Here is a 26,870-nt window from a genome sequence, read left to right on the forward strand (position 1 = left end):
CTGTTCGCGCAGGCGTTCCTCGCGCGGCATCCCGAGGCTTGAGCCGGCAGCGGGCGTGACTGACGGGGCCCGCGGACGATGCTCGCCCTGCTGGGTGCGGCGACCCTGGGGCTCTTTGCTGGCGCTCTGCGGGTGTCGCCGGCAGCCACAGGTGAGAGGATCGGTACCGGCGCTGGCTCGTGGGTGGGGCACGAAGGCTGGGCGGCGGCGAGAGGTGGGCAGGAGGACAACGGCCTCCGCGAAACCTCTGGTCCCCGGGCTGGGGACGCCCTCGGGGCCGCACCCCCGCGGTGCTGGGTGTGCGAGAGCCTTCGAGTGGAGTTCGTTTCTTTTCGAGAATTCCGGCCGCTCGCCTGGACGGCTGAACAATAAACAAGGCTTTAGCACGAACTGTACTGCCGTTTCTGAAAGGTGTTTAACTGTGCGACGTGGGAGGGGATGATGATTGCAAGAATTTCTCTGCCTTCAGGGTTCGTATCGTCTAATAAAATGTAATAATAAAAGACAAATACACAGCCCAAATACGGGGGCTGGAAGTCACCAGGCTGGTTTGCTGCCTTTCCTGATGTTTAGCCGGGGTGCATCGGGGGAATGGCAACTTTTATAGGGTTGACATTGTGGTGAGGAGAGGTATCCAAAGAGAAACGGCGTAGCAACTGTGAAGTCAGTGAGGCCGCCTCCTGGGTTCAGAATATTTAACTGTTCGCTTAGAAAACTACCCTGATGTGGTACATGGTATCCTATTTCTCAAACTTTTCCACAAGTACAGTATAGTATATGGGTCCTGGGGTCCTGGTGTAACCCGTGGTAATTTCTTTGAGGTCTTCTTTTCATGAAAATTTTGCATTAAACTCCTGTGCTTTAATATAAAAAGAATTTCCCCAGAACTTTCATATAAAATTAACTTTCTAGGAGGATGTACATTAAGATCCTAATTTTAATCTAGAAGAGAGCTGCTAAAATAAACTTTTTACACAACTAGCATTTATTGCTGTCTTGACAGTGTACCGGACATTACTCTTCAGTGTTTTAAAGTATAAACTCATTTAACTTTCAGAACAAAGCTAGGCACTGTTACCCTCATTTTACAGATGAGCAAATCAAGGCAGAGATTAACTTGCCTAAGGCCATAGTCTGTTTTTCTAAAGGACAATTTAAGTTCTTGATTATCCACCTATATGCTAACGGCCTAATTATCTTTCAGTTAACCAATCAGTTTGCTCAAAGGAATAGTAATGTCCACAGCTAAATGAAATGCTAACCCTAAATTGAGATCAATGTTGCTCAGATCAAAGTCATAAAAGTATTCAACCTTTTAAACCTAGTAAATGCAATTCTGGGACCCTATCCTAAGAAAACTATTCAAAATATGACAGGAAATTATATTTGTGTGGATGTGTTTGGATTTATGTCAGACTTGAAAAGATAGTAAACTGTTTCTGGTCATCAATATGGATGTGAAAGGTTGTAAGCAACCAATTGTACAAAAAGAAGTATTTGTTTAATTTATATATGTTACATGCTAGAAACATAAAATCAACTAATACTGTTATCACACCAAACACACTTGGGTCCACTTACCAGATGCACAGCAAAGTTTAACACTGACATGGACTGTAGTGAAGGAAAGTGGGCATTTATTGCAGGGCACCAAGCAGTCAGAACAGGCAGCTAATGCTTAAGGTCCCAAACTCCCTGTTTGTGCATAGGAACAACTTCATACCATAATATCTCTAACTGGCAAGAGTTTTTAAGGGGAAAAGTATGAGTGAGGGTCTCAGGACATGTGATCGGTTCATATACATATTCTGACTGGCTGAATTAGGAAAACAGGAGATACTTCAGGAATCTTAATCATCAGTCTCCTGGCTCCAGTTAGTCAGTCTGGGGTCTACGTGTTTGCAGTGAACGTGGGCTTCATCGGGTGGGATCTCACCTCCTGTAAAACAACTCAAGGACATGTATGTATCAAGACAGTATCTATACTTCATGGTGGGGAGCTGCTGTCCTGTGACCCTGATTTACATCTAAGTTAAGTTATTACTCCTAACCTGGATTTCCTCTGCTCCCCCGCCCATATCCATTGTCCTAATCACTACTGACTAGTCTAATTCCCACACTCTGGCTTGGAGGGGCTTGGGGCCCTAATGGAAGAAAAAAAACCCTTCACAAGGAGGGGGTACCTGCTCAATGTCATTATCAAAAGGATGTTGATTATACTCTTAAAAGAAAATCCATGAGATCTGAAGTGCTGTTTAATAACTATTTCCAAGTCCCTGTCCACTTATCAGTTAGTTATTTGTTGGTCTCCCAAATGCAAGATGCCTCTAATCCCAGGTTCTCCTTCCTTTAACAGAAGAAGGATTGCTTCCCTGAGGAAATCTCTGGAGCTATCCCATCAAATTTCCTCTTCCTGTCTCAAGGCCCAGAATTAGCAGAATTAGAATATTCTGGACTGGAAACCACAAATGCCAACAGATCTTTTGTTAACCCCAGGAAACCCTGTCACTGCCCCACAACTTCATATAATCTATACAATTCCAACAGATGGGATGGGAATTAAGTTTAGAGGACTAGGATAAGGGAAAATATTCTGAAAATTGAGGCTGGAAAGACTCAGTGAGGACATCCCAAATTTTTTTAAAATTTCAGAAAATGTTTTCTCAGATGTCTTGACTCTGACTTTATACCATAATATCTCTAACTGGGAAGGGGAGGAAGCAGTCCCAATAAAGAAAAGTTCTACACAAGGACCCCTTAAGGGGTTGCATGCTTGCCCTAAGGCAACAAGTAAAGGCTAGAAATACTGTAGGAACAAGAAATAAATTTAAAGGCTGGTCTTTGAAAAATTGTAGCTTATCATAGTGAAAGATAGTCCTTTGTGATATTGAAGAAGTTGCTGTGAACCCAGCATTATGCCAAGGACTCTGAAAAATGCCAATTAAGTATGAAGCTGTATAGACCCTGCCCTGAAGGAACTTGTAGTGTGGTTAGAGTTTTGTGTTTACTACAAAGAAGCAGTTTTTTTAAAAAACATCTTTATTCAACAAGTTTTGAGATGCTGCCTGATGTCAGGTGCTGCGCCGAGTACTTCTGCTCTCATGTGAAATGGAGCAGCTTGATAAAATAAAGTCTGTAAAAACGGGGTCAGCACAAGTTGCAGGATTTCCAGAAGGTTTCCTGTAAGGGGTCAAATGTGAGCTGGGTCTGGAGAATTTGCGTGGTCCCAGAGGAAGAAAAGCACAGATTGTAGGGGGCTAGAAAGGGAAAATGAGAGGAGAGGATATCCAACAGGTGTAAGATTAGCAGTAGAAGTATAAGGAATGAAGTAGGTCTCTAGATGGAAGTTCTTAAAAATAAACACAAGGGCTCAGACTTGATATGCTCAGTGGTCAAGACCTTTTCAGGTTGCTGAAGGGCTTGGCCCTGCATGATAAATATTCATACCTCTGTTGTTCAATTTTGTTATGTGAATGTTTGCTTCCCATGAATTAGCTGTCAACTTTGAAATCACATTTGTTCAGTTCTCTAGTGGAGTACATGAAGCATCTTTGAACACAGATTGTGAACAAATTGAAGTAGTTGAACCTCATATCCTTTATGTCTGTGTCTTCCAAGACTAAAGAAAAAAATTCCATTTTTATAGTTTTTTTCAACTAAACAATGCATGCTTTTTACATTTTTTTCCAGCTTTACTGAGATGTATTTGACATACAATGCTTACTTTTTATAGATTAAAAAAAACTGAATCTTTATCCAGCTCTTTTCAAATGCAGAGATACAAATAATTAGCAACCTCTCTGGGCTAAGAGCAATCATTAGGTTTTTTTCAGATTGTTTTATATACTTAGCTTTGTTGTATTGGAATGTATTCATTCTTTAATCAGTGATGTGAAGGGAAGAGTAACATTTTTTTCATATCTATAGTGTGTATACAGCCATCTTTTTTCTCATTGCCCTTACAGGGGGAACAAATCTAAAGTCTCCTCATAATGTAGAGGTCTACATCGTTGATGACAACTTTATCCTCAAGTGGAACAGGAGCAATGAGGCTGTTGGGAACGTGACTTTTTCAGCAGATTATCTAATGTACGTGACTGCTTATTGATTTGCTAGACTCATCTGAAGAATTTTTATAATTCAAACACTAATTTTTTTTCAGGCTTGGGAAACATTTGCTTTTTCCATTTTTTTAAAGAAGTCTTATGTCTACATAATATTTATAACTTCATTTCTACAAATAGAGACTTAGATTCAGCTTTGGGCATTGAAACAAAAGAGATTATGGGGGATGAGGATGGCATACTGCTTCTGTAGTGCATGGTCATACCTTCTCTGTTCTGGATAATCCACCTTTAAATTTAGATGAGGGTCTGAACCAGAGCCTATCCTGAAGACATGGGAGAATACCCCAAAAGGTCTATCCACAGTCTCGGAATAGCCTCCAGGTTCCCATGGTCAAGTTTTCCTGTTATCTCCATCATATGCAACGTTTTAACCTTAGATACAATTTATAAATAACAGCATGTCAACCCTGCATTTCCACAGAATCGCTGTTTCTGGAGTTTCTGCCCCCTCCCTAGCGCTTTCTACCTAACAGTTGCCAAGAGGACAGGCCAGTGGAGAGTGGCAGGAAAAGGATTACAGAACAAACAGCTCAAGAAGTGCAGTACTTTGCTTTGCGTGTGCGGCCCTTCAACTAACCATTATTCCTGTCCTAGAAAGAGCAGGCAAATAACAGAACAGTGAAAGAACAGGATATAGGGCATCCAGACCCAGAATCCGCTGTTCCAGCCATGGCCTCAGCACTATTGTTCTCACTTGATTACTAATAAAACTGAGATTAACTTAATCTCACAGCTTTAGTGATTTGTGTGTTTGTGTGTGTGTGTGTTTGTGTACATGGTTTTTCTCACATACATGGTTTTTCTCAGAATTGATAATTTAACATTTTTTATCTCTAGAGATGTACTTTAAATTGAAATTTGAATTTTGTTACCAATTTTATTCTTTGCCTTAGTCCTGACTTTTCTTATTAAACAACTCTTTCAGGCATAAAAGATTTCAGACACCTTTATTTAAAGTCACCCTTATAATACAGAACAGAGTCATAGGTGTGTTTTTTCACACATTATATCACTTATACTAAATTTTCCAGACCATAATCATCTCTGTTACTCTTCCATTCTGACTTAGGCATCAAATACATTATTTCAGTGTGTTCTCACTCTCTTCTCTTTTGTTAGCTTTAAAAACAATTGCCTTGTAAAAACTTGCTGGACTCCCATGTTTGGGGAGACAGTGTGACAGCATTGTAGTATATAGTATGGGCTTGAGCCAGGCTGCTCAGGTCTAAATCCATCCTCTGCTATTTATTCTGTCAAAGTTTCTTTATCTGTTAAGGAGAGATAAAAACTAATATGACCATATATAATTTATCATCCAAACCAAGATACTTCTAAGAGTGAAAAGAGGCACTTAATTTTAAATAAGGTAAAACAGCAAGCTTAAACCAGGGCTGCCCCAGGCGAACTGGGAAAATGTGCCCCAATAGTAAAGAGTCTAACTCAGAAGGTAGTTGAGTATTGAATAGTTGAATATAAAGTGCTCAGAACAGTGGCATGGAGTAGGTGAACGATCAAAGTGTAGTTAATCATAGCAGCGTACAAGTATTTTTTAAAATAGTATTTCTCAGAATGTAGAACATATGCCACTGGTAATCAATGATACAGAAACCCATAAATAAGCTACTAGGATTCCAGTGCCTGTGGAACACAAGTGAAGACATCAGTGTTTGTGACTTACATCTAAATTATGTTTGTACAGTGTAGTATGCATTCTTTCATCCAATAATGAGTGCCTTTTATCCAAGCACACTTCTGGGTGCTTAGAATATATCAGTGATTAAGAGAGACAAAGATGGCATGTAGTTACAGTATGAAGCTTTTATGAAAAATGAAGTTTTATGAAATGAATTTTATATTGGTTACATATTTGTTTTCAAATTGTATTCTTATCTGAATACTCTCTCTGATAAAGTTGTTTTTAAGAAAAACAGCAGCTTCCTTCTCTGTACAATGGTTGTAATTGGGTACGCTCCTCTCCTGAAGCAGGAAAGGCTTAGTTTTAGATGTTTTATAAGGTTTTCTGTTTATAATAAGAGTTTCTGGGCTTTTGAAGTAGATTCTGATGTGGAGGAGTTTCTCAGGAATGATCAGTAGAGCAGAAGGGGAAACTGGCCAGGAATGAGATGTTCCATATGCTGGTGCGTATTTTTGGTCATTTTTTTTTTAATGTTTCCTTTTTGAAAAACAAGGTAGACTGGTATTTGCGTCAGCACAAAAGTTATTTGTATATTGTCCCTGATTTCTGTTACCTTAAAGCATCTTTAAATTAAAGTCTACAATACCTACACCCCCACCAAAAATAAAAAACAACAACAACTCATCTGTGAATTGGGCTGGACAAAAATGCCTTCTCAGAGGGTAGTTTCTCTGCTGGATTTAAGGTAGACAGAGCTTAATTAACATAGGCAAAAGTTTGAAACTCATTAACTTTGTTTTCTGTCCTTTTCTGAAGTGACAGGTAATAGCAGCATATCCTTTCTGCCTTAGGTACCCCATGATAATTTGATTGCTTTGTGTGTTTGAAGAATCTAGCATCAGTCACTTAAACTCTCTGATGGGCTAAATCCACTTTGAGGAATTTGTTAGTTTATGTTAACGTTTTAAGCTCTTTGTTTCTAGTGATGTAATAATAAAAGGAACTATGGAAATAAGCAAGCAGAAGGGATGGTTTGGTTTTGAGGAGGGCAGAGGAAATTATCAAACCATACTGATTCTTAGGTCTTTCTTAGGGCTAGTAAATCTATTCACAGGAGGAAGTCAGAAGGTAATCATCAAATCCAGTTTCCAGATTTCCAGTAAGAGAACATCCAGAAATACAAAGTTGTCAGCCAGAAGTCACACACTATTTTTAAACAAAGCCAACACTGAGTCCACTTTTACCTTATGAGTCTTTTGCTTCTATCACTTGCAAAATTGTAGAATTGTATTAAGAAAGTAACCATCATAATTATTTCATTTTATAAATAATAACTTGGTATTGCTGCATTGAAAAAGGATGGAATGCTACACACTAAAATGTTAACAGGACAGTAACTCAAGTAAAAGAAATAGCTCCCTAAACTACCTTTACAATGTTAGTAAACAGAAAATGTGTTTAACACTCTTGTATTTACCCACTTGCTCATTCATTCATTCACTTTTTTTTTAAAGACCCGGGATGGATAATTGGATGAAATTGCCTGGGTGTCAATATGTTACTAGTACCAAATGCAACTTTTCTTCACTCAAGCTAAATGTTTATGAAAAAATCAAATTGCGCCTAAGAGCAGAAAAAGGAAACAGCACTTCTCCGTGGTATGAGCTTGACTCATTTATACCATTTCAAAAAGGTAAGAAAACGTTGCCAGCTGAATTACAATATATATCCTTTCTTAAATATTACCAGAACAGCGCACTTCCTCAGCCCATAATTTTGCATGATGCAGTCTCCCATCTTAGAAAATCCATTCCCATAATCCTGTTACCCATTCCTGTGATGGCCTATACTAGCTGTTCTCACAATGTGGGCCTCAAGCCCCTTTCCGGAGCTTTGGAAAACCACAACTGTTCTCATTATAACTCTAAGACTTCTTTGCCTTTTTTATTTTCATTCTCTCTTGAGCATATGCCAGAGTTTTCCAGAGCTGTCTGAAGTGTGAGGTGGTAACTGACTGACTGGGGATGTAGGTGTGAGATCCCTCTGTCGTCTTTATTAAGCCACACATTACAGAGATTTGAACAAAATGTGAAATAGCTCCACTCTTCTCACTACATTGTTTTGTTTATTTGTTTTGGAAGATTGTTTTTTGTTTTTTTTTTCAGTAATGCTGGTGTATTTGTTTACTGTGACTGCTATTAACAAATTTCCTTCCTTCCTTCCTTCTTTCTTTTTTTTTTTTATTTTGAGAGGGCATCTCTCATATTTATTGATCAAATGGTTGTTAACAACAATAAAATTCTGTATAGGGGACTCAATGCACAATCATTAATCAACCCCAAGCCTAATTCTCAACAGTCCCCAATCTTCTGAAGCATAACGAACAAGTTCTTACATGGTGAACAAGTTCTCACATAGTTAATAAGTTCTTACATGGTGAACAGTGCAAGGGCAGTCATCATAGAAACTTTCGGTTTTGATCACGCATCATGAACTATAAACAATCAGGTCACATATGATTATTCGTTTGATTTTTATACTTGATTTATATGTGAATCCCACATTTCTCCCTTATTATTATTATTATTATTATTTTAAATAAAATGCTGAAGTGGTAGGTAGATGCAAGATAAAGGTAGAAAACATAGTTTAGTGCTGTAAGAGGGCAAATGTAGATGATCAGGTGTGTGCCTACAGACTAAGTATTAATCCAAGCTAGACAAGGGCAACAAAACATCCATGGATGCAGAAGATTTCTCTCAAAACGGGGTGAGGTTCTAAGCCTCACCTCTGTTGATCCCCAATTTCTCACCTGATGGCCCCCCTGCGACTGTGCCTGTCTTAGGTTGTTCCTCCCTTGAGGAATCTTACCCGTCTCTGGCTAACCAGTCACCTTCCGGGGCCATACAGGGAAATGTAAAGTTGGTAAGTGAGAGAGAAGCAATATTCTTTGAAAAGGTTAGCTTTTTACTTCTTTGCAGATTTATGCTCTGTGGCTTTTATGCCCAGCATTTGTCTTGAGGTATCTTTACCACTTGGAAGAATTATGATACTCGGTAATTTTGATATGAGGCATGAATTCTACTTAAGGGTTATGATTAGGAAGGAAGAAGAAAAGCTATAGAAGTAGCAGACGGAAGAAAACATGGGAAGATTGATTATTTCTTTGACATATCTGGAAGATAGTTATTTTTTATAACAAATATTTGTTACCATGTGGTGGGTTTTTTTTTAATAGATTAGTCTTCTAATTTGTATTAGTGTTTAACATGCTGAGTGTGGAAAGAAAGAAGCTATATCAACAAAAGCTCTTTGGGTTGTCATTTCTTTAAGAGTAGAAAGGCATTCTGAGGCCAAAATGTGTGAGAACCACTGCCCTAAAGCACAACTCAAAGAAGAGAGAGCTGTCCTTAGCTTCTTTGCCTCCCACTCCCCCTTCAGCACCCCACTGTGAGCTTTGTTCTTCACCGCTACACTGAAACCACCCTTGTTGAGGTCCGGGTGACCTCAGCGATGCCAGGTGACTTCCCAGTCCTCCCCTGGCTCAGTTCCTCTCGCATCTGCATAGTTATCACTCCCTCTCTTGACACCCTTTGCCTCTGGATCTCTAGTGCACCCCCTTTCCCATGCTGCCCACTCCCCAGTCTCTCCTTGGCCGGGTGCTCCTGTCTCCCAGCCGTGTGTCAGCGTTAGGCTGCCTCATCAGTCACTGAACCTCTTCTCTTTCCACACTCACTCCACTGGCAGTCTTACAGCTTCCAATACCATGTCTATGCTCTCACCTCCTCAGATTTGGTCTCCAGCCCCATTCCTTCCCTTCCCTTTAGACTTGTATTACCAACTCTCTCATTGACATGTCTACTTAGGTGTCTGAAAATTTCTTATTGGAACAAAATTGGTACACAATGTTATATTGGTTTCAGATATACAACATGGTGACTCGATAATTATATACATTACTAGGTGCTTGCCATGTTAAGTGTAGTTCCCTGTTACCATACCAAGACATTTAAATATTATTGGTTATATTCTCTATGTTGTACTTCCACTCCTATGACTCATTTACTTTATAGTTTGCATTTTGCACCTCTTTATCCCCTTCATCTCTTTTGTCCACTCCTCCCACCTGGCTCCCTTAGATGTCTAAAATTTTAAATGGCCAAAGCTCTCGATTTTCCCCCTCAAAACCTGCTGTTCTTAAAGCTTTTCCATCTCTATTAATAGCATCATCCATTCTTTGTCCTGCGTCAAGTCTGTTAACAAATTCTGAGTGACCAACCTTCAGAGTATATCCTGAGTCTGATGCTTCTCTCTCTCACCTGTGCTGCAGCCTTCACCAGGCCACTTGCATTTGTCACGTGAACTACTGCAGTAGCTTCTCACTGCTGTGCCTGCTTCTTCAGACAGTAACCGGCATGATCTTTCCAAACTAAATCAGAATATGGCGCTTCTCCAGTCTTAGCCCTCCAGCCACTTCACACTCTAACCACAAGCACAAGGTCTTCCTTTATTATCTGGCTTCTAGCTACTCTGATCTCATTTTCAGCCACTCAGCCATTCGCATCCCCTCAGTGTCTCTGGAAAATGAGACATCCCCATGGGAGGGGCACTCTGCTCAGCTGGGAGGCCTCTGCCCTAAATACGTGCTCGACTTACTCCTTCACTTTGCTCAGGTTCTTAGCTCAAATGTCTCAGAGGCTTTTCCTGACTAACAACTGAAACAACTCTTGCTGCCATTCTCTGTCCCCTTATATTACCTTATTTTTCCTTACAGCATACATTATATGTATTTGTTTATTGGGTTTTGTTTTGTTTTATTTTCCATATCCTCCACTGAAGTGTAAACTCCATGAGGAACTTTCTCTGTTTTACTATGCCAGGCACATATTAAGTGCTCAGAATTATTTTGTTGAATGAATATTTTGGCATTGTATTAATGAAGTTACATGGTAAATATTCTGATTTTTACAGCTCACATTGGTCCTCCAAAAGTACACTTAGAAGCCGAAGATAAGGCGATAATAATAAACATCTCTCCTCCTGGGACACATGGTAGCAACATGTGGGCTATGGATAATTCAAGCTTTACATATAGCTTAGTTATCTGGAAAAATTCTTCAAGTACAGAAGTAAGTATTATTTTTACCTTTATTTGATGTGAGAGGAAAATGATGTGAATGAATTCTAAAGTCTGACCTTACACTTTTTTAAAGAAAAGACTTTCATTGTCTTTCTATTACAGGAAAGGACTGAAACAGTTTATCCCAGAGATAAAATTTATAAACTCTCACCAGAGACTACCTATTGTTTAAAAGTTAAAGCAAAACTCTGGAGAAAAGTTGGTCACTATAGCCGAGTGTATTGTATAAGTACCACAGGTAAGAAGGAGGTTTTGCTTTAGATTCAGTAACTGTGGGATTATACATATATATACATATAATACACACACACGCATGCATGATTGAGTGTATTAATTTTGGCATTTTTCCCATAGTTGCTAAGGTTTGTTTATTTTATTATTGAAGTATAGTTGACATACCAATATTACATGAGTTTCAGGTGTACAACATAATGTTTGACAATTATACACATTATGAAATGCTCACCATGACAAGTGTGGTTACCGTCTGTCATGTATTACAATATTGACTGTATTCCCTATGCTGTCCTTTTCATCCATGTGACTTACTTGTTTCATAACTGGAAGTTTGTACCTCTTAATCACCTTTTCTAAAGAGGAACTGTGTGTCTTCCGGAATGATTTGCAGAACTTTGTCCCCAAAGATATGAAATGGGCCAGTTTCTGGTTGTTCTTCTTGAAATATGAAGCTATGGGCCTGTATTTAAAACACATCAATTTAAAACTCTCCCTCCAAGATATTTGAAACAGGAAGGTGGGAAAAAGAAGCTGCAGTAAAGAAAAACAACCACTACACCACAGCCAAGTTTAGAACTGATTTCATATTTGACCAGTATTGACTAAGCAACTCACATGTTCCTGGAGCTGTGAAAAATACTTTAGGAAAGGGTATGATATTTCTCCTGTCCCAGGCTGTGGAGAGTGTAGTTACAGAAGAGAACACTACTGCACGTCGTGAATGTGGAGGGCGTGGGTTTCTCTCCAGGACAGTGCTCTGGACACCAGCTGGGTGTCCTACAGCTCTTACACTATCTACCTGGAGACAGCGTCAGAACTTACAAGTTAAAGGCTAAGTCCAAAAGACAACCCCTCCCTTCAGACACCAGTCCCAAGTCCAGGTCATCACTTGTGCTTCTAACCTATCTTGGCTACAGATCAGAGGTTCCCATGTCCCCCTCCTTGGATTTAATTAATATGCTATACCAGCACGTAGAACTCAGAAATATATCCTACTTCCCAGATCACTGGTTTTTTTGGTAAAAGGATCTAAGGCAGGAACCACCAGATGGAAGAGAATCAGTAGGGCAGAGTGTGGGGAAAGGCCTGGGACTTCCGTGCCCTGTCCAGGTTTGCCTCTCCCCAAACCGCCACATGTTCACCTACCCAGAAGCTCTCTAACCCTGTCCCTGTCTGGGCATTTCTGGAGGTTTCACTACATTGGCATAACTGATTAAATCCTTGGCCATTGTTGATGGAGTCAACCTCAGCCCCTGTGCCCTTCCTGCAGGTCCCGGGGCAGGGCGGGGGTTACTGAAAGCTCCCACCCTCTAATCACAAAGTCCTGCTGGGTTTATAGGATGGCTCAGTAGACATTTAAGACAAAAGCATTGTGACAGCATTTACAGAAGCAAAAAAATATTATGTGGGATTTTTGTCTCAGGTAAATAGTGATGAAAATTAATTCTGCTTAAAAGTCCAGGTATTTCTAATGACAGAAATGCCACAAAAAAGGGGAGGTAGTTGCTGGAAGAAGAGGTTGTCTTCTGAAAAGCATACCTTTATAAGTGAAATGTTAAACTATGAAAGCATTCTTATGTATTTAATCATTGATATCTTGTCAACAATTAAGGTCAAGGTTAGGAACTTGGCTTTATTATTTTAGTTATAAATTTAATATGTGTTTTTTTTTTAAATCAAACTGTACAGAAGGGTTTAAAATACACTTTTCCTCTCCTGCCTCCTTACCCCCAATTCCATTTTCCAGAAGTAAGTGTTGCAGGTAAGCAGTTGGTATATATTTTTTCCAGTTTTTTCCAGGCTTGTACAGGCATATACACAGACATATAGTTTTTTGGGTTTTGTTTTTTAAATTAAAAAATAGGATCCTGCTAGGTATGTTTTACAACTTGCTGTTTAACCTAATGTATTGACGATCTCTGTGTGTGTCAGTACACATGGATCTGTCACATTCCTCTAAGAGGCTGCCTGGTATTACATACATCGTGTGACTGCGCGCTCTTATTTAACTGTTACCTCCTAATGGTAAAACATAAGCCTCTTAGCTTCTAACCAATGCTGTTAAGAGCTCTTACTACATATTATCTTCACTAGAGCAAAAATATGTGCTTTTTTGTGTATTCTTTGTCTTCTAGTTGAAAATAAACTGCCTGCACCAGAAAATATACAAATCAGTGCTAAGGATCAGGTTTACATTCTTAACTGGGATTACACGAACGAAAACGTGACTTTTCAAGCTCAGTGGCTGTAGTAAGTGCTTTTCCATTCTATTAGCAGTTTATTTTGCTGGTTTATTATGCTTTTCAGTCTGCTTCAGCCACTACTTCCTTGCACACACGCTGACTGATAACAGGTGGTTATGATACGTTGGAAATAGGTTATTTCATTCTAGCCTGACTGAGTTCTGCCAGTAACCAGCTGGATGACATTGAGCTAATCACTTAACCTCTTTTGGCCCCATTTCTCTATTTGTTCTAAAAGGGTGTATTCTAATAATACTTGTTGTTATTAGTATTTAGTGGCTCTTTTTTTTTAAAGATATGATTCTAGTTACAGTGTTATTTCCCCAGCCTGGTATATATGACACATGACCCTGGTCTTGTCTTCAGAACACACGTTATCCATGAGTCCTTGAAATGTCTCAGTCTAGTCATTTCGACTTGTTCAACTCAAGTTTGCCTTCCCATTTTCTTGATTATTTTAGTGGTTTTAACAAATTTTTAGTAATTACTTCAGTGGGAAATCATGGTAGTTAGTGAAGCAGTTGGCAAGTTGTGTTCTAGCCAAATGTGAAGTCCAAGCAGCACATAGTGGAAGAGAACTGCATATGGCCTCAGTTGATAGGAAAACGGGGGGTATAAATGGAGCCAGAGAAGAGAAGTGTAAACCCAACTGTGAGAAGTAGATAATGGGGAGAAGAGGTTGGGAAAGAAGCATAAATTGAGAGCAGAGGAACAGAGGGATCAAAGGCTTATATAGCTGCCATGGGAAAGAACAGGAAGAGACAGGAAAGGAATGCATAAAAGTGGGGGCGGAGAAGGGAAGCTGATACCACTGGGATCAATTTCTCTCCATTCTTTGGTGTTAGTTTTGAACCAAGAATGATTTGTGTAATGGAAAAGCAGGCATATTCCTATGTGCCCCTCAGTGTATATATACACCCACAGACTGGTTAGAAATCAGCAGTCTCATATGTATACTTCACTTTCAGGACTATGTTAATAGGGCCACAGACAAGAGGGACTGGGGTTTCTGAAGGCTGGCCCTAATTTTCTTTTGGGTACTGGGCACACTGTACATAACACTGAAGGGATTGTAAAGATACAGCCGAATAAAACATGTGATCCGGAATCCAAGGCAGTTAGCTAACATTGCAGAGCAAAGTGGAATGGAGGACTGAGGAGGGGGTATCAAATTCTAAGGGCCATTGAAATCAAAAATTTCAATTTCGATAGAAATTGTAAAGGTGGATGGGGCTGGAGAGACCTTAGAAGCCATCGGAGGGAGATGAGGTGTGGATGAGGTCTCTATCATTAAATCAAAGGTTTTAAAGCGGACAGGAGAGGGTGTCCTAGGCAGGGGCTTCAGCCTAAGAGACAGCTCTAGATGTTAAGAAAAATTAGATCGGGGAAGGAGGAGGTAGTAGTTTTCTTTTGCTCTGTAACAAATGGCCACAAACTTAGCAACCTGAAGAACTCTGCTTACTATGTCCCGGTGACTTCTGGTCAAGAGCCCAGGCATGGCTCAGCAGGGCCTCTGCCCAGAGCCTCACAGGCCGCAATCCAGGAGTCAGCCAGGGCTGCGATCTCGTGCCTGGCCCGGGGTCCTTACCAAGCTGAGGTGGTCGTTGGCAGACAACCTCATTCACTGGTTGCAGCTGGAGGACTCAGGGTGTCCTGCTTCTTGGAGGCCATCAGGAGAGAGAATCTCTGACTTCTACACCCTCTTTAAAGGGCTCATCTGATAGGTCAGGTCAGGCCCACCCAAGGTAGTCTCTCATTTGATTAACTTAAAAGTCAGCTGATTTGGGGCCTTTATTCCATTTGTAAAACTCCCTTCACCTTTGCTATTTAATGAAGCCTCATCAGTAGTTCATGGGTCCCGCCCACCCTCAAGGGGAGGGGAGTATTTAGGACGGGTGCCCTCGGGTGGGAGTCTTGGCTTGGAATTCTGCCTGCAGGTGGAGGGGTGAGACCTGCTTTGAGAGTAGCACAACATTGGAGCATGGAAGAGAAATCAGAGAAGCTTGAATAGGTAGGATGGGATAAGATTAGGCTTGGCCTTACACTGTCCTGTAGCCATTTGGTTGCCATTGGGAATTGTGCATTGAGGGGAGGGTGCCGTGAGGCCTGTCTGTGGGGAAGGTGGAGACGGCTGCACTGTGCATGACAGTGTGCTGAGCAGACACTCGAGACAGGGAGCCAGTTCGCAGGCTTGTGTAGTTCCAGGCCTGAGCTGAGACGCTTCGAGTGCTTGGTTTCTGAGCAGCTTAACCTCTGCAGGCTCAGTGAGGTGCCCATGCTCCGTGTAGACCTGCTCTCTCAGCACTGTGCCCTGTGTCCCTGTTACAGCACTTCCCCGTGGTGTGCTGGTACATGTTTCGCACTGGTTCTCCAGCAGGGAAAAGCCTTATTCATAGTGTTTGCATATACATGCTCCCACCATGGCCACTTCCCAGCTACCAACACGATGTCACTGAGCGTGCAGTTGGGAAGTGACGCTCCGGAGCAGTTCCCACCATGCACCACAATGGACATAAGTAGCTTTGAACATATATAGTAATGTGTACTAAGATGATTAGGACAAGATGAGTTGAGTATTTATGCCTTTCTTTTTAATATAATTTATTTGTAAGTTTATATAATCTAATTTTTAATAATGGCTGTATTTAACAACTAGCTCACAGCATTCCTGAGAATTTCCCAGTTGTCTTTGTGCACTGGCCCACCCCAGCTGAAGCATACCAGAGCCCTAGCACGCTCTGGAGCAAGATCTTGGGTCTTCTTTTACGCTGTATACATGTGTCTTCCATTATATTGCAAGTTTCTTGAGGATGGGGATTGTTTATTTCCATAACCTCAGCCCCTAGCAGAGTGTGCAGTGTATTCAGTGTACTCTATAAATATTTATTGAATTAATGTGTTTGGAATTTAAAAAATGTTCTTTGTCTTTAAAGTGCCTATTTGAAAAAGATTCCTGGGAACCATTTAGATAAGTGGAAACAAATACCAGATTGTGAGAACGTCAAAACTACCCAGTGTGTCTTTCCTCAAAATGTTTTCCCAAAAGGAATTTACTTTATCCGCGTACAAGCATCTAATGGAAATAACACATCTCTTTGGTCTGAAGAGAAAAGGTTTTATGGAGAAACACAAAGTAAGCCAGTGATTTCTACTTTAGATTGTAATTCTCTGATTTGGTACAAATTCTTAAAAGTGTTTAAAATTAAGTTGAATATTGTGTCTTTATACTTTTTTTATAGCTATCATATTCCCTCCAGTCCTTAACATGAAGTCCATTAATGATGACTCACTGCGTGTCTATATTGGTGTCCCAAAGGATTCTGACAACAAGTCTGTAAACCAGCCCTATCCGCTGATTTATGAAATTACTTTTTGGGAAAACACTTCAAATGCTGAGGTAAAAAGACTACGCAGTATACATTGGTAATTTATAACTTACGATTTGGGTAAACAAAACTTGAGGTTGAAATTTGGGGAAATTTTTAAACTTTAAGACTATGTGATTAACTCAGATAATAGCATTTTTCCAAATTTTGCATGGTAGTTAATGAATCATCTGCATGTGGGCCCCAGTTTGTTTTTACAGTTCAGATCCCTGAGCCCATTCCTGCTCATTCAGAATCTCTGGGGTTAGAACTCAGGAGTGTGCCTTTTTAATGTGAGTCCCAGGCATTCGTCTACGCTGACCTTCTTCAACACTATTGACATTTGGATTGGATCGTTCTTGGTTCTGGGAGCTGTCTTGCACATTATCCGATGCTTAGCATCACTGGCCTTTACCCAGTAGGTGCCAGTAGCCCCCCTCCCACTGGGCCAACCAGAAATATCTGCAGACAATGCCATGTGTCCCCAGGGGGTGGGCATATCCAAGAGGGCAAAAAGTGGTTCTTAGGGGGCAAAAGAATCTTAGATGCTACCATGGTTTGTGGCCCTCCAGAAGGAAAGCATGCCTCCAAAGTCCAGCTTTGCTTATTGATTTCTTATTCCTTAGTGTTCATCTTCATGGGGGCAGGGGTGGGCAAGGGGAGGGAGTGTGCAGAAAAAAATCATCGAAAAAGGTGTCTTAGGGGGCTAGGCATGAAAAGAGGGTTGAGAAACACTGGTTTAAACACTAAAATTTAAAAACCACCGACAAAGATAATAATACATAACATCAGTTAATCCACATTATTCCTAGGTTGCTTTTCTCTGTGAAATTACAATCAAGGAATCAGCCTTTAAAAATCTTGGGCAGTTGAGGTAAATTCTGTAACTACTCATTTTCTGTTGGAGATCTAAGAAAATTCTAGTGTTGTGCCTGCTTTCATTTTAACTATCTGAACACACTGTAATGGTAGCATAATTTAGCCCATTGAGAATTATGGTCAATTCTCAGTTATCCCTAGATCAGGAAAACCTAAATCTGTGTCTCAGGCTACCAGTTTATATAACCTTAGGCAAGGTGATTTACGACTCTAAGTCTTTATTTCCTCTTCTCTAAAGTGGTGGTAGTCATAGTAACTAAATTAAAAAAATATATATTTATAAGGTTTAAGATGAGGTAACATATATGAAATTACCTAGCATATTGCTTAACAGAGATTAGTTGCCATCCTATCCTTAGCTGGATAATTACATCAAAAACTGTAATCAGAGTAACAACTCAATTTATTGAATACTTATTTATCAGTTACTTTGCCAAGTAATTGACATGAATTGTCTCAATCATTCTTCAAAACAGCCCTGCCAGACAGTTTGATCAGTTAAATTACTGTTCAGCAAATTCTTAGAATTGAGTATTTATTACTGCTTCACTGATGCTGAGCTGTAAACAGTGGAACGTCACTTGAGTGTGATGTAAGCAGAGGCCTTAAATGTGTGTGCATTCCCTGGCTCGCCTCTTGTGCTTCTGTTTGCCAAGAGGAAATCATGCTCCACGTGGTCTCTGGACCAAGCAGGATGAGAGACTTGTGGAGCAGACCTAAACCTGATCCTCAGCCTCAACAATAGCTCCCCCAGCTAGTCAGGACATTCCATTCGTGAGTGAGATAGGTAAATGTTTTGAGCCATTGGCTGTTGTGTTACACAACACTATTTTGTTGTAATTACTTTGTGATGTTTTGTTGCATAGTGTCATTGTGGCAATAGCTGACTAGTACAGAAAGGACCAATAATTGTCCTCATTTTAGAGGTCTGGAAATAAGGCCCAGAGAAATTAAGTAACTTGCCAGAGGCCACATAGCTGTAAGTGGTAACTTAACACAGGCAGTTTGAGTCAGAGCTCCTGCTCTTAGCCATTCCACCACTAAGCAGAACTAACATAATGGCAGTTAAACAAAATCTGCGTGTGCTTATAAAATGAGTTAGAGTTACCCAACGCATATATCACAGTCTTTTTGGCAGCAGCATTTTTAACTGTTTGATTTGGTTATAATGTGTTTTCTAAAACAGTTTTATTTCTTAAACATACACCAACTAAGTGTTTGGGAGAGATTAATCATAGACTGAATATTTAAAGAATTCAGAAACTAGAGACTCCCTGTCTGATTGTGTGAAGTAAATGAATTTTATCAATGATTTACTTATTTTTTGTAGAGCAAAATTCTAAAGAAAAAAACGGACTTTACTTTTCCTAACTTGAAACCTCTAACTGTATATTGTGTCAAAGCCAGAGCCCTCATTGAGGAGGACAAGTGGAATAAAAGCAGTGTTTTTAGTGACACTGTGTGTGAGAAAACAAAATCAGGTCAGAATATTTCATTTTATCTTTTTATTGGCAGATATGTACTTACTGTCATTTTATTAATTGTTTTCTGGTTGTTTTTATATCTCTTCTCTGTTCCTTTTTTCCTTTCTTGTACTCTTGTTATTTGATAGATTTCTTTAATGTTGTGATTCAGTTTTCTTTCTTTCTCTTTCTTTTTCTTTCTCTCTCCCTCTCCCTCCCCCTCTTTTTCTCTCTTTCTCTGTGTTTCTCTCTTCCTCTGTCTCTCTCCTTCCTCCCTTCCTCCCTTCCTCCCTTCCTCCCTTTAGTTTTGTGGCTACCAAAGGTTCAAAGATACCTGCCTTACTATATAACAGTGTGTCTTAAATTGCTGATTATGTTGTTTCAAACACAATCTAGAAATACTTTTTTTCTTCTTTCTTCTTCTTCTTCTCCATACTTAATGTATTAGGTGTCATATTCTGCACTTTTTTTGTATCCCTTGACTGATTTTGTGAGTAGTTGATTTAATTTCATACTTGCTTGGTAATTAATTGGTCTACTACCTTTACTGTGGGTTTATTTTCACTGGTGAAAGCTATTTAGCCTTGGTAACATTTGCATCTACAGCAGTCTCTTTAACATATCCTGTAGGACTGGCTTAGCAGTGGTGAATTCGTTCAACTTTTGTTTATCTGAAAATTGTTTAATCCCTGATTCAAATTTAAATGATAATCTTGTTGAGTAAAGTATTCTTGGTTGGAGGTCCTTCTGTTCATTACATTAAATATATCATGCCATTCCCTTCTGGCCTATAAAGTTTCTGCTGAGAAGTCTGCTGACCGTCTGATGGGCTTTCCTTTAAAAGTAATCTTTTTTCTCTCTCTAGCTGCTTTCAGTACTCTCCCTATCCTTGATCTTTGCTATTTTAATTATCATATGTCTTGGTGTTATCTTCCTAGGGTTCTTTTTGTTAGGAGATCTCTGAACTTCCATGACCTGACCGTCCACTTCCTTCCCCAGATAGAGGAAGTTTTCAACAATTATTTCCTCTGAGACTTTCTATCCCTTTGTCCCCTCCTTCTCCTCCTGATATCCCTGTTATGCAAATATTGTTCCATTTGGATTGGTTGCACAGCTCTCTTATTATTCTTTTATTCCTAGAGATCCTTTTTTCACTCTCTATTTCGGCTTCACTGTTTTCTTGTTGCCTAATTTCCATATCATTTACAACTTCTTCAACCTGTGAAAGTCTGCTATTAGATCCCTCCATTGTATGTTTCATTTCAGATATTGTAGTCTTCAGCTCTACATGGCTCTTTTGCAGATCTTCTAGCTTTTTATTGAGGCCCTCCCTGAGATCTTGAATATTTGTCTGTGGATCTGTGAGCATGTTTATGACTTTTACTTTGAAGTCTTTACCAAGAAGATTGGTGATTTCAGTTTCATTCAGCCCTCTTTCTGGTGTTTGGTAGTTTTGTTTGGAACATACTTGTCTGCCTCCTTTTTTCAGTGTTTCCTATGGAGTAATAGCTTTATGAAAGAGGTGCCCTCTAATGCCCTGAAGCTCAAGACACTTTACTTTCTAGTACAGGACCCCCAGCTGTTAGCATGCACTGGGTGGGGCACCTTTCTGTCTGGCTTGCAGTAATGGCAGGGGCTACAGGCAGACAGACCAGTACCTGCTGGGAAAAAGGAGCTCCTGGGGCCGGCTCACTCAGGCAGTTCCTTGGCTGGGCCAAAAAAGGGTCAAGAAAGCTGGGAGGGTCTCCCTTTGCCTACCCAGCAGCAAAGTCTGACACCACTGCTGGGCCAAGTGGACCACCCGCAGGCTGTGCACCACAGGAAGGGTCCCAGGGCTTCGTTGTCAACAAGGGGGATGGAGCATCAGGCTCCTGAGAGTTCCCAACCTGTTGGGCCAAGGGTGGGCTGAGGAGGTATCATCCATCTGCCCTTTCTCCTGAGCAGCGAGCTCCATCTAACCCTTGCCCCTCCCGCTGTTGGGATGTCTTTCAAACTGCCCACTTTGCTTTTGTCTTGGGGGCCACTAGAGTGTGCCTGTTCTCCACAAGCAGCTGCAATCTCAGCTTCCCTGAGCATTCCGCCTGTCTTTTTTGTCCAACCCCACTAATCACCAGAGCACCATGTGATGTGGGCTCGTGTTCCTGGAGCAGATCTCCACAGCCAGGTGTACAGCAATCCTGGGCTCCTACACCCTCCCTGCTCTGTTCTTCTTCCTCCTTCCTGTGGGCTGGGCTGGGGGAGGGCTTGGTTTCTCCCAGATCTTGGCTTTACCACTTTACCCTTTCCTGTGAGGTCTTCTCTTCTTCCCCAGATGTACGTAGTCAGTTCTGCAGTCTTTGGGTCATTTTCAGGTTTAGTTGTTTTGCTGTATTTTCATGTTTTATGTGTTTTTTGGAGGTGGCTTCCACCTTGCCTTCTTTCTCTGCCGTCTTTTTCCCAGAATCCCCCCATTATATCTTTTTTAAAAAGTAACCAAACTTAATAAAAATAATTCATTGAAAATTGTAAACTGTTTCCTTTTTACTGTAAAAATGTAGAGACTACTTACTTTATGAACTATAGAAATCAGAAGCAGAACTTCAAGCTAAGTCTTTCAGTTTCAGAAGATATTTGTGATGTCCAACTCAGTTCAGTGTTTTTGAGTACTTTCCTATTTCATCCAATATCCATGTAATTAATTTCCTTTAATTACTACTCTTTAGCATTTAAGAAGACTTTTAAATTTTTTTACATAATCCTTAATATAATTATTATCATGTGGGAATCACTGAGTTCAACTGTGAGTTTGTTTTACCTGCAACTGTTTAGTCCCATTTAGTATTTACAGTTTCTGGTGGGGACTTGCAGATGCTCAGGCACAGAATGTGTTCAGCTGCGCCAGCTCTGTGGTACAGAGGACAGTACTGGAGAGTACTTTGCATGTCGGAGCTGTATGTCAACACCGTATCCTTCATTAAGGATCTCGTCCACTGCCTAGGCCACTTTCTAAATCTGAATGCCATTGCCTACAACTGTCGTATGCTCAGGGCTACCAGAACTTCTCTAAGGGTATTATTTAATAGATTCTGTATCTCCTTTCCCATGACTATATTTCTTTTTACACCGACTGTCAGCACCATTAACTTGTATGGCTAAACATGTATCGATGCTGAACATCATTTGTTTATTTTTAGGTAATGCTTCTAAAACCGCAATTATAGCTGGAATCTGTGCTGCATTAATTTTTATCCTGCTTGTCATTTATGTTGTGAAAGTCCTCTTGAGATGTGTCAATTATGTGTTCTTTCCAACAAGTAAACCCCCTTCCAGTATGGATGAGGTATGTTACTTTTCTTTGTCAATATCTGGATTTTTCATAAAATGAATGGGGAATGAATTTTTCATAAAATGAATATTTTTATGTGGATCTGTGAGCATGTTTATGACTTTTACTTTGAAGTCTTAAGATTGGTGATTTCAGTTTCATTCAGCCCTCTTTCTGGTGTTTGGTAGTTTTGAATATATATGTTTTCCTGATATTCAGAAAAGAACACAGACTTATTTGGATATTTTCATCAGTTTCAGTAAATTAAGTTTAGAAATAGTCGTTCAAAATAACATAATGTGAAATAGCAAGGTTTTCCCTAATCTCATATTTTTCTGGCAGTTTGGCTACTGTGCCGTTTGTTTTACCATTGAAAATGTTTGTATTCACAAAAATCTAAAACATTACCATTCAGAAACTGTATTCTGTGGATGAAATCACAGAAAATCAAGTAACAGAACAGGAGTTTGTTTTCATAATTCCTCACCATTTTTTGTATGGCATTCCTGTAAGGTTAGCATATTTAATGCCAGCATGAAAGGATGAAGACCTAGGCACAGAGCATGCCCTAGGGATGGTATACTCACCCAGGGTGGGTTTCAGGTTGCCTGCCTTGAGGGTAAGGAGCTCAGGCTTTGGGGCTAGAGAGACTTGAAGGTGAGTCATTGATAAACTGTGACAGTACAGTTTATGCACAGATTAGCTCTGGGCATATCACTTAAGAGCAGTTGAGCCAAGTACCCTTAGGCTATAAAGTGGAGCCAGTAACACTATCCCATGTTGGGAAGAAAGAGGAGATAAACCAGAAAGGCCTGGCACTGTAAAGATGCTGTAAAAGGCAATCCAACTGTTTTACCCTTACATCACTGAGTCTTTATATGTCATTCCCATATGCTGTAGTACTTGTAGCTGTTAACTTAAAGAACTTAAAACTAGCTGGTTACAACAACTAGTTATCTTAGTTGAATAGGGAAAAATTAATTTATCACTTGTTTCCTCTGGATATTTGTAGATTGGATACAAAATTTTTATTATATTTCCACAATCCCAGGGCTCTCCCGTGCTGTCCCCTGCACTTCTGCTCTCTGCCCTGATGGCACAGTGCCCTTTTCAGTGCTCTTCCTATACTAGCCAAAGCCGTAGTATGATGTCCGCAACCTCATAATGATAGTTTTATTCAAATCATTGTATTGCAGTCGATATGCTCTTAGCTGTCTTTTTAATATGCCTACCAAAAGACAGGTTTTCTAGAATGTAAAGCTTGAGAACTGGAAAACTAATTTCTATTATTTCAAACTATCTCTTTCTTTTCTTTCCCTTTTTAAAATCAGTATTTCTCTGAACGGCCACTAAAGAATCTACTCCTTTCCACTTCTGAGGAACAAACGGAAAGATGTTTTATAATTGAAAATACCAACACAATCATTACAGTAGAAGAAACTAATGAAGTTGATGAGGATCACAAAATATATAATTCCCAAACTAGTCAAGATTCAGGAAACTATTCTAATGAAGATGAAAATAGCATGAGTAAAATTAGTGAAGAACTTCAACAGGAAACCGTGTGATCAGAAGTGAACTCTGAACTATTAGGGAGTTTAGTGGGAGTGACACCTGGAACCTCGGGTTTAACTCCCTGCTTCTCTCAGAACCATTGGGAGGACACTGTCTGTAGGGGAAGAAGAGCTTCTTCAGATCAGAGGTCCTGAAGGTGCAGGCAAGTGCTTAACTGTTTACAGAAGAAATTACAGGAATTTGGAGAAAAGTCTTCCACATTCTTTTCCATTTATAGCCTTGCCAGACCTTTGATGAGAAGAGTGAAATCCAGAAGATGCGTGCCGTCTTTCCGGTGATAACCCACAGACCACTCTGCTGCTCAGTGTTTGTGTTCCTGCCGGTTAATGCCGTGGTGCTGGCTGCTGTGTATATCACCGGCTCATTCCCATTCCCAGTGTTACAGTCATTAGTTTTCAGGAGATTCTTAGAACATGCGGTCTTTTCTTCGACACTGAGGTTGTAGGCCCTTAAGGGAATTTCTTTAGTAAGCTGAATACCACTACCACTCGTTTTCTGAAAAATAGCTTCGTCTAGAAAACATCTACAGATGCCAGAAATGTGATCCTGAAATTTTTTTCAGGGAAATTCTCTCCATTTATCCCCAAAACATTGGCTCCTATGTCACAGTTCCCTTTTTTTAATGATTTAGGATTAAAATCAGGTAATCTAATATACATTAAGATTATTAGGAACTATATATTAAGACTTCCTGATTCATAACTTATTAGAGCAGTAGCTTCTGATAGAATTAGCAGTCACTAAAGTGACAGAGAAATGAAAAACTAGAGAAGTTACTGTAATTTTTTAAGATATGGGGTTATGTAGAGGGTAGTCACAGTGCGTGCAAGACATCTTGGGACCAAAAAAAATGCTACTGATTCAGATGGAGGAAGAAGTAGGATAATGCAGGAGGAAAGAAGGTAACTTCAGTGAAAAGCAAGAATAATGTGTGTAATCAGCATTTTGTTATCAGCATGCTATGGGGTTGTTCGTTTTTATGGCTTATATGTCATTTTTAATACCAGGCCAGCTCCTCTACTCTGTGTAGCAGTATTGAGGCCTCCCTTTGGCTCAACCTGCATGTACTCAAGAAAATGCAAATTATTTACTGCACGATGAGGGGGGAAATGAGACTGGGGTACACCTAATTCCTAAAATTTATATAATGCTTTTCAAAGGTACCTATATCTTATTTTTGAATTATTTGCTATTTGGGATAACTCATGGAGGTCCTTCAAGGGAAGATGGTCTAGGAATTATGGTGGCCTCCAGGGGGCTTCAGCTATTGCGCCAGGGACCAGTGAGAGGGGACAGAAGTGAAGCTACACGGACGTGCTGTCAAGTGCACATAATTTAAGGCCAGTCTTATGTAGAGTCTCTGCTGAGGTCACAGGTTCATCTGGGCAGGAGAAAGGTTAAAGCAGTTGCCTGGGAAGGGCTGTGGCCCTCGGCACATCCTCAGCTCTTCAGAGCACCCCGTGTGCGCCCCTGGACCTGCAGTCCACGCTTCCGGCAGAGCATAGTGGTGATCAGGGAGGCCACCGAGCCCCCAAGACATGGCTCTCTGCCAGAGAATCTCTGAGTGACCTGAACATACTCACCTTCTGATCTTTCTGACCAGACACATTTAATTCAAAGCAGCTCTGGGTGGCCCCTCCATTGGTAAAGGCCCTGTCTGTGACAGTTTGCCTCTTTAAAGAGACGAATAGGAACACGTCATGACACTCTGCCACCACTGGCTTCATGCTGCGCCAGTCTGTCCCGCGCCCAGGCCCTAGAGTTACTGCAGGGAGAAAGCCACTTCAGACTCAGTATCCTAAAAAGAAATGATGCCTTTGTGGGAAGTAGAGGAGGGAAAATTCAGACATTAAATTTAAAAGATACCGATGAAATGTTAGATTCCTAAGATGTGAGTGTGCATGTCTTCGAGTTTTAAGACCCTGTGTAGTTTTCAGTGAACAAGCTGCCACACAGCATAGCAAGCAAAACCCCTCATGTTTGCCTCGTCTTGTAGACACAGCAGTACAATGCCACTCTCCATTATGCTCTATGTGGAGTTGAATCAGCATGTGCTTCTAAGGTGATAAGCATTTTTTCGGAAGAACAGTTTACGTGGAAATAGCAAGTACTGGGAGCACCAACCACCTGCCTTGAAATTACAGAACTGATAGTCCTCGAAGAGCCCAATATAATCTGAGTCCATGTGAAAGATCCATATCATCACAGCAGAAATAGTCAGATTTTATTCATAGATTTATATGTATAAGTAGTGACATGGGTCTGTAAACACATGCATACTTACCCCTGCATGTGTGCACACACAATGCGGGCCATATTCCATTAGTATGGCCATAAAGTACTTATTAGCACGGATTCTAATTAGAAAAATAGAAAACGCTGCTCAAAACGAACTTAGAGTCTGACCAGAAATTTGAAACCTATCGACTTATTTTTAAAATAGAGTTTGTATCTTTCCCCCCAAACTGTGACCTTCAAAGCAGCCTCCAATTGCTCTTAAGAATTGGGAAAATGTACAAAACTTTCCATCCTCCCCATAACCATGTGACTCCCTGATACGTTCCGTACTTGTTTTTTGTCTGGTGTTTGTCCGCCCCCACGCCCCCACGAGACTGGAAGCTCTATGACAGGAGACTCTTCTTCATGATGTCTCCCAGCGCCTACGGCAGTACAGTGCCTGGTGGAGAAAGTGCATAGAAAGTCCTCAAACGAATGAAATCTAAAATGTGAACCAAGTGGATGTTTCTGACAAGGTGTGTCTATGTTTTGAGTTGTGGAAGGACACAACTACGTTTTCTCTGTGTCTATGCAACCAACTTTCGTATTTTTTATTTCAGTTGTATTTTTGTCATAAGCACTTCTGCTATAAACAATTTTACATAATAAACACTGGCACCAAAA

The 26,870-nt window shown here is 40.3% G+C and overlaps 1 protein-coding gene across 2 annotated transcripts; it reads left to right on the plus strand.

The window, feature by feature from the left end:
* Nucleotides 1-26,870, plus strand: IFNAR1 (interferon alpha and beta receptor subunit 1). 2 transcript variants are annotated; one of them, XM_036880236.2, is made up of 11 exons: nt 1-151; nt 3,966-4,089; nt 7,278-7,456; nt 10,735-10,892; nt 11,006-11,141; nt 13,276-13,390; nt 16,317-16,516; nt 16,623-16,780; nt 18,958-19,108; nt 22,264-22,409; nt 23,726-26,870. In XM_036880236.2, exons 1-11 carry the CDS (start codon nt 79-81, stop codon nt 23,960-23,962), a joined length of 1,677 nt encoding a protein of 558 aa, XP_036736131.2. In that variant the 5' UTR covers nt 1-78; the 3' UTR covers nt 23,963-26,870. The 2 variants fall into 2 exon arrangements, with proteins under 2 accessions (XP_036736131.2, XP_036736132.2); XM_036880237.2 differs by lacking the exon at nt 1-151 and adding an exon at nt 6,184-6,265 and having other exon boundaries at nt 3,963-4,089.

The sequence above is a fragment of the Manis pentadactyla genome, chromosome 1 (assembly GCF_030020395.1).
Source record: "Manis pentadactyla isolate mManPen7 chromosome 1, mManPen7.hap1, whole genome shotgun sequence".
Lineage (NCBI taxonomy): Eukaryota > Metazoa > Chordata > Mammalia > Pholidota > Manidae > Manis > Manis pentadactyla.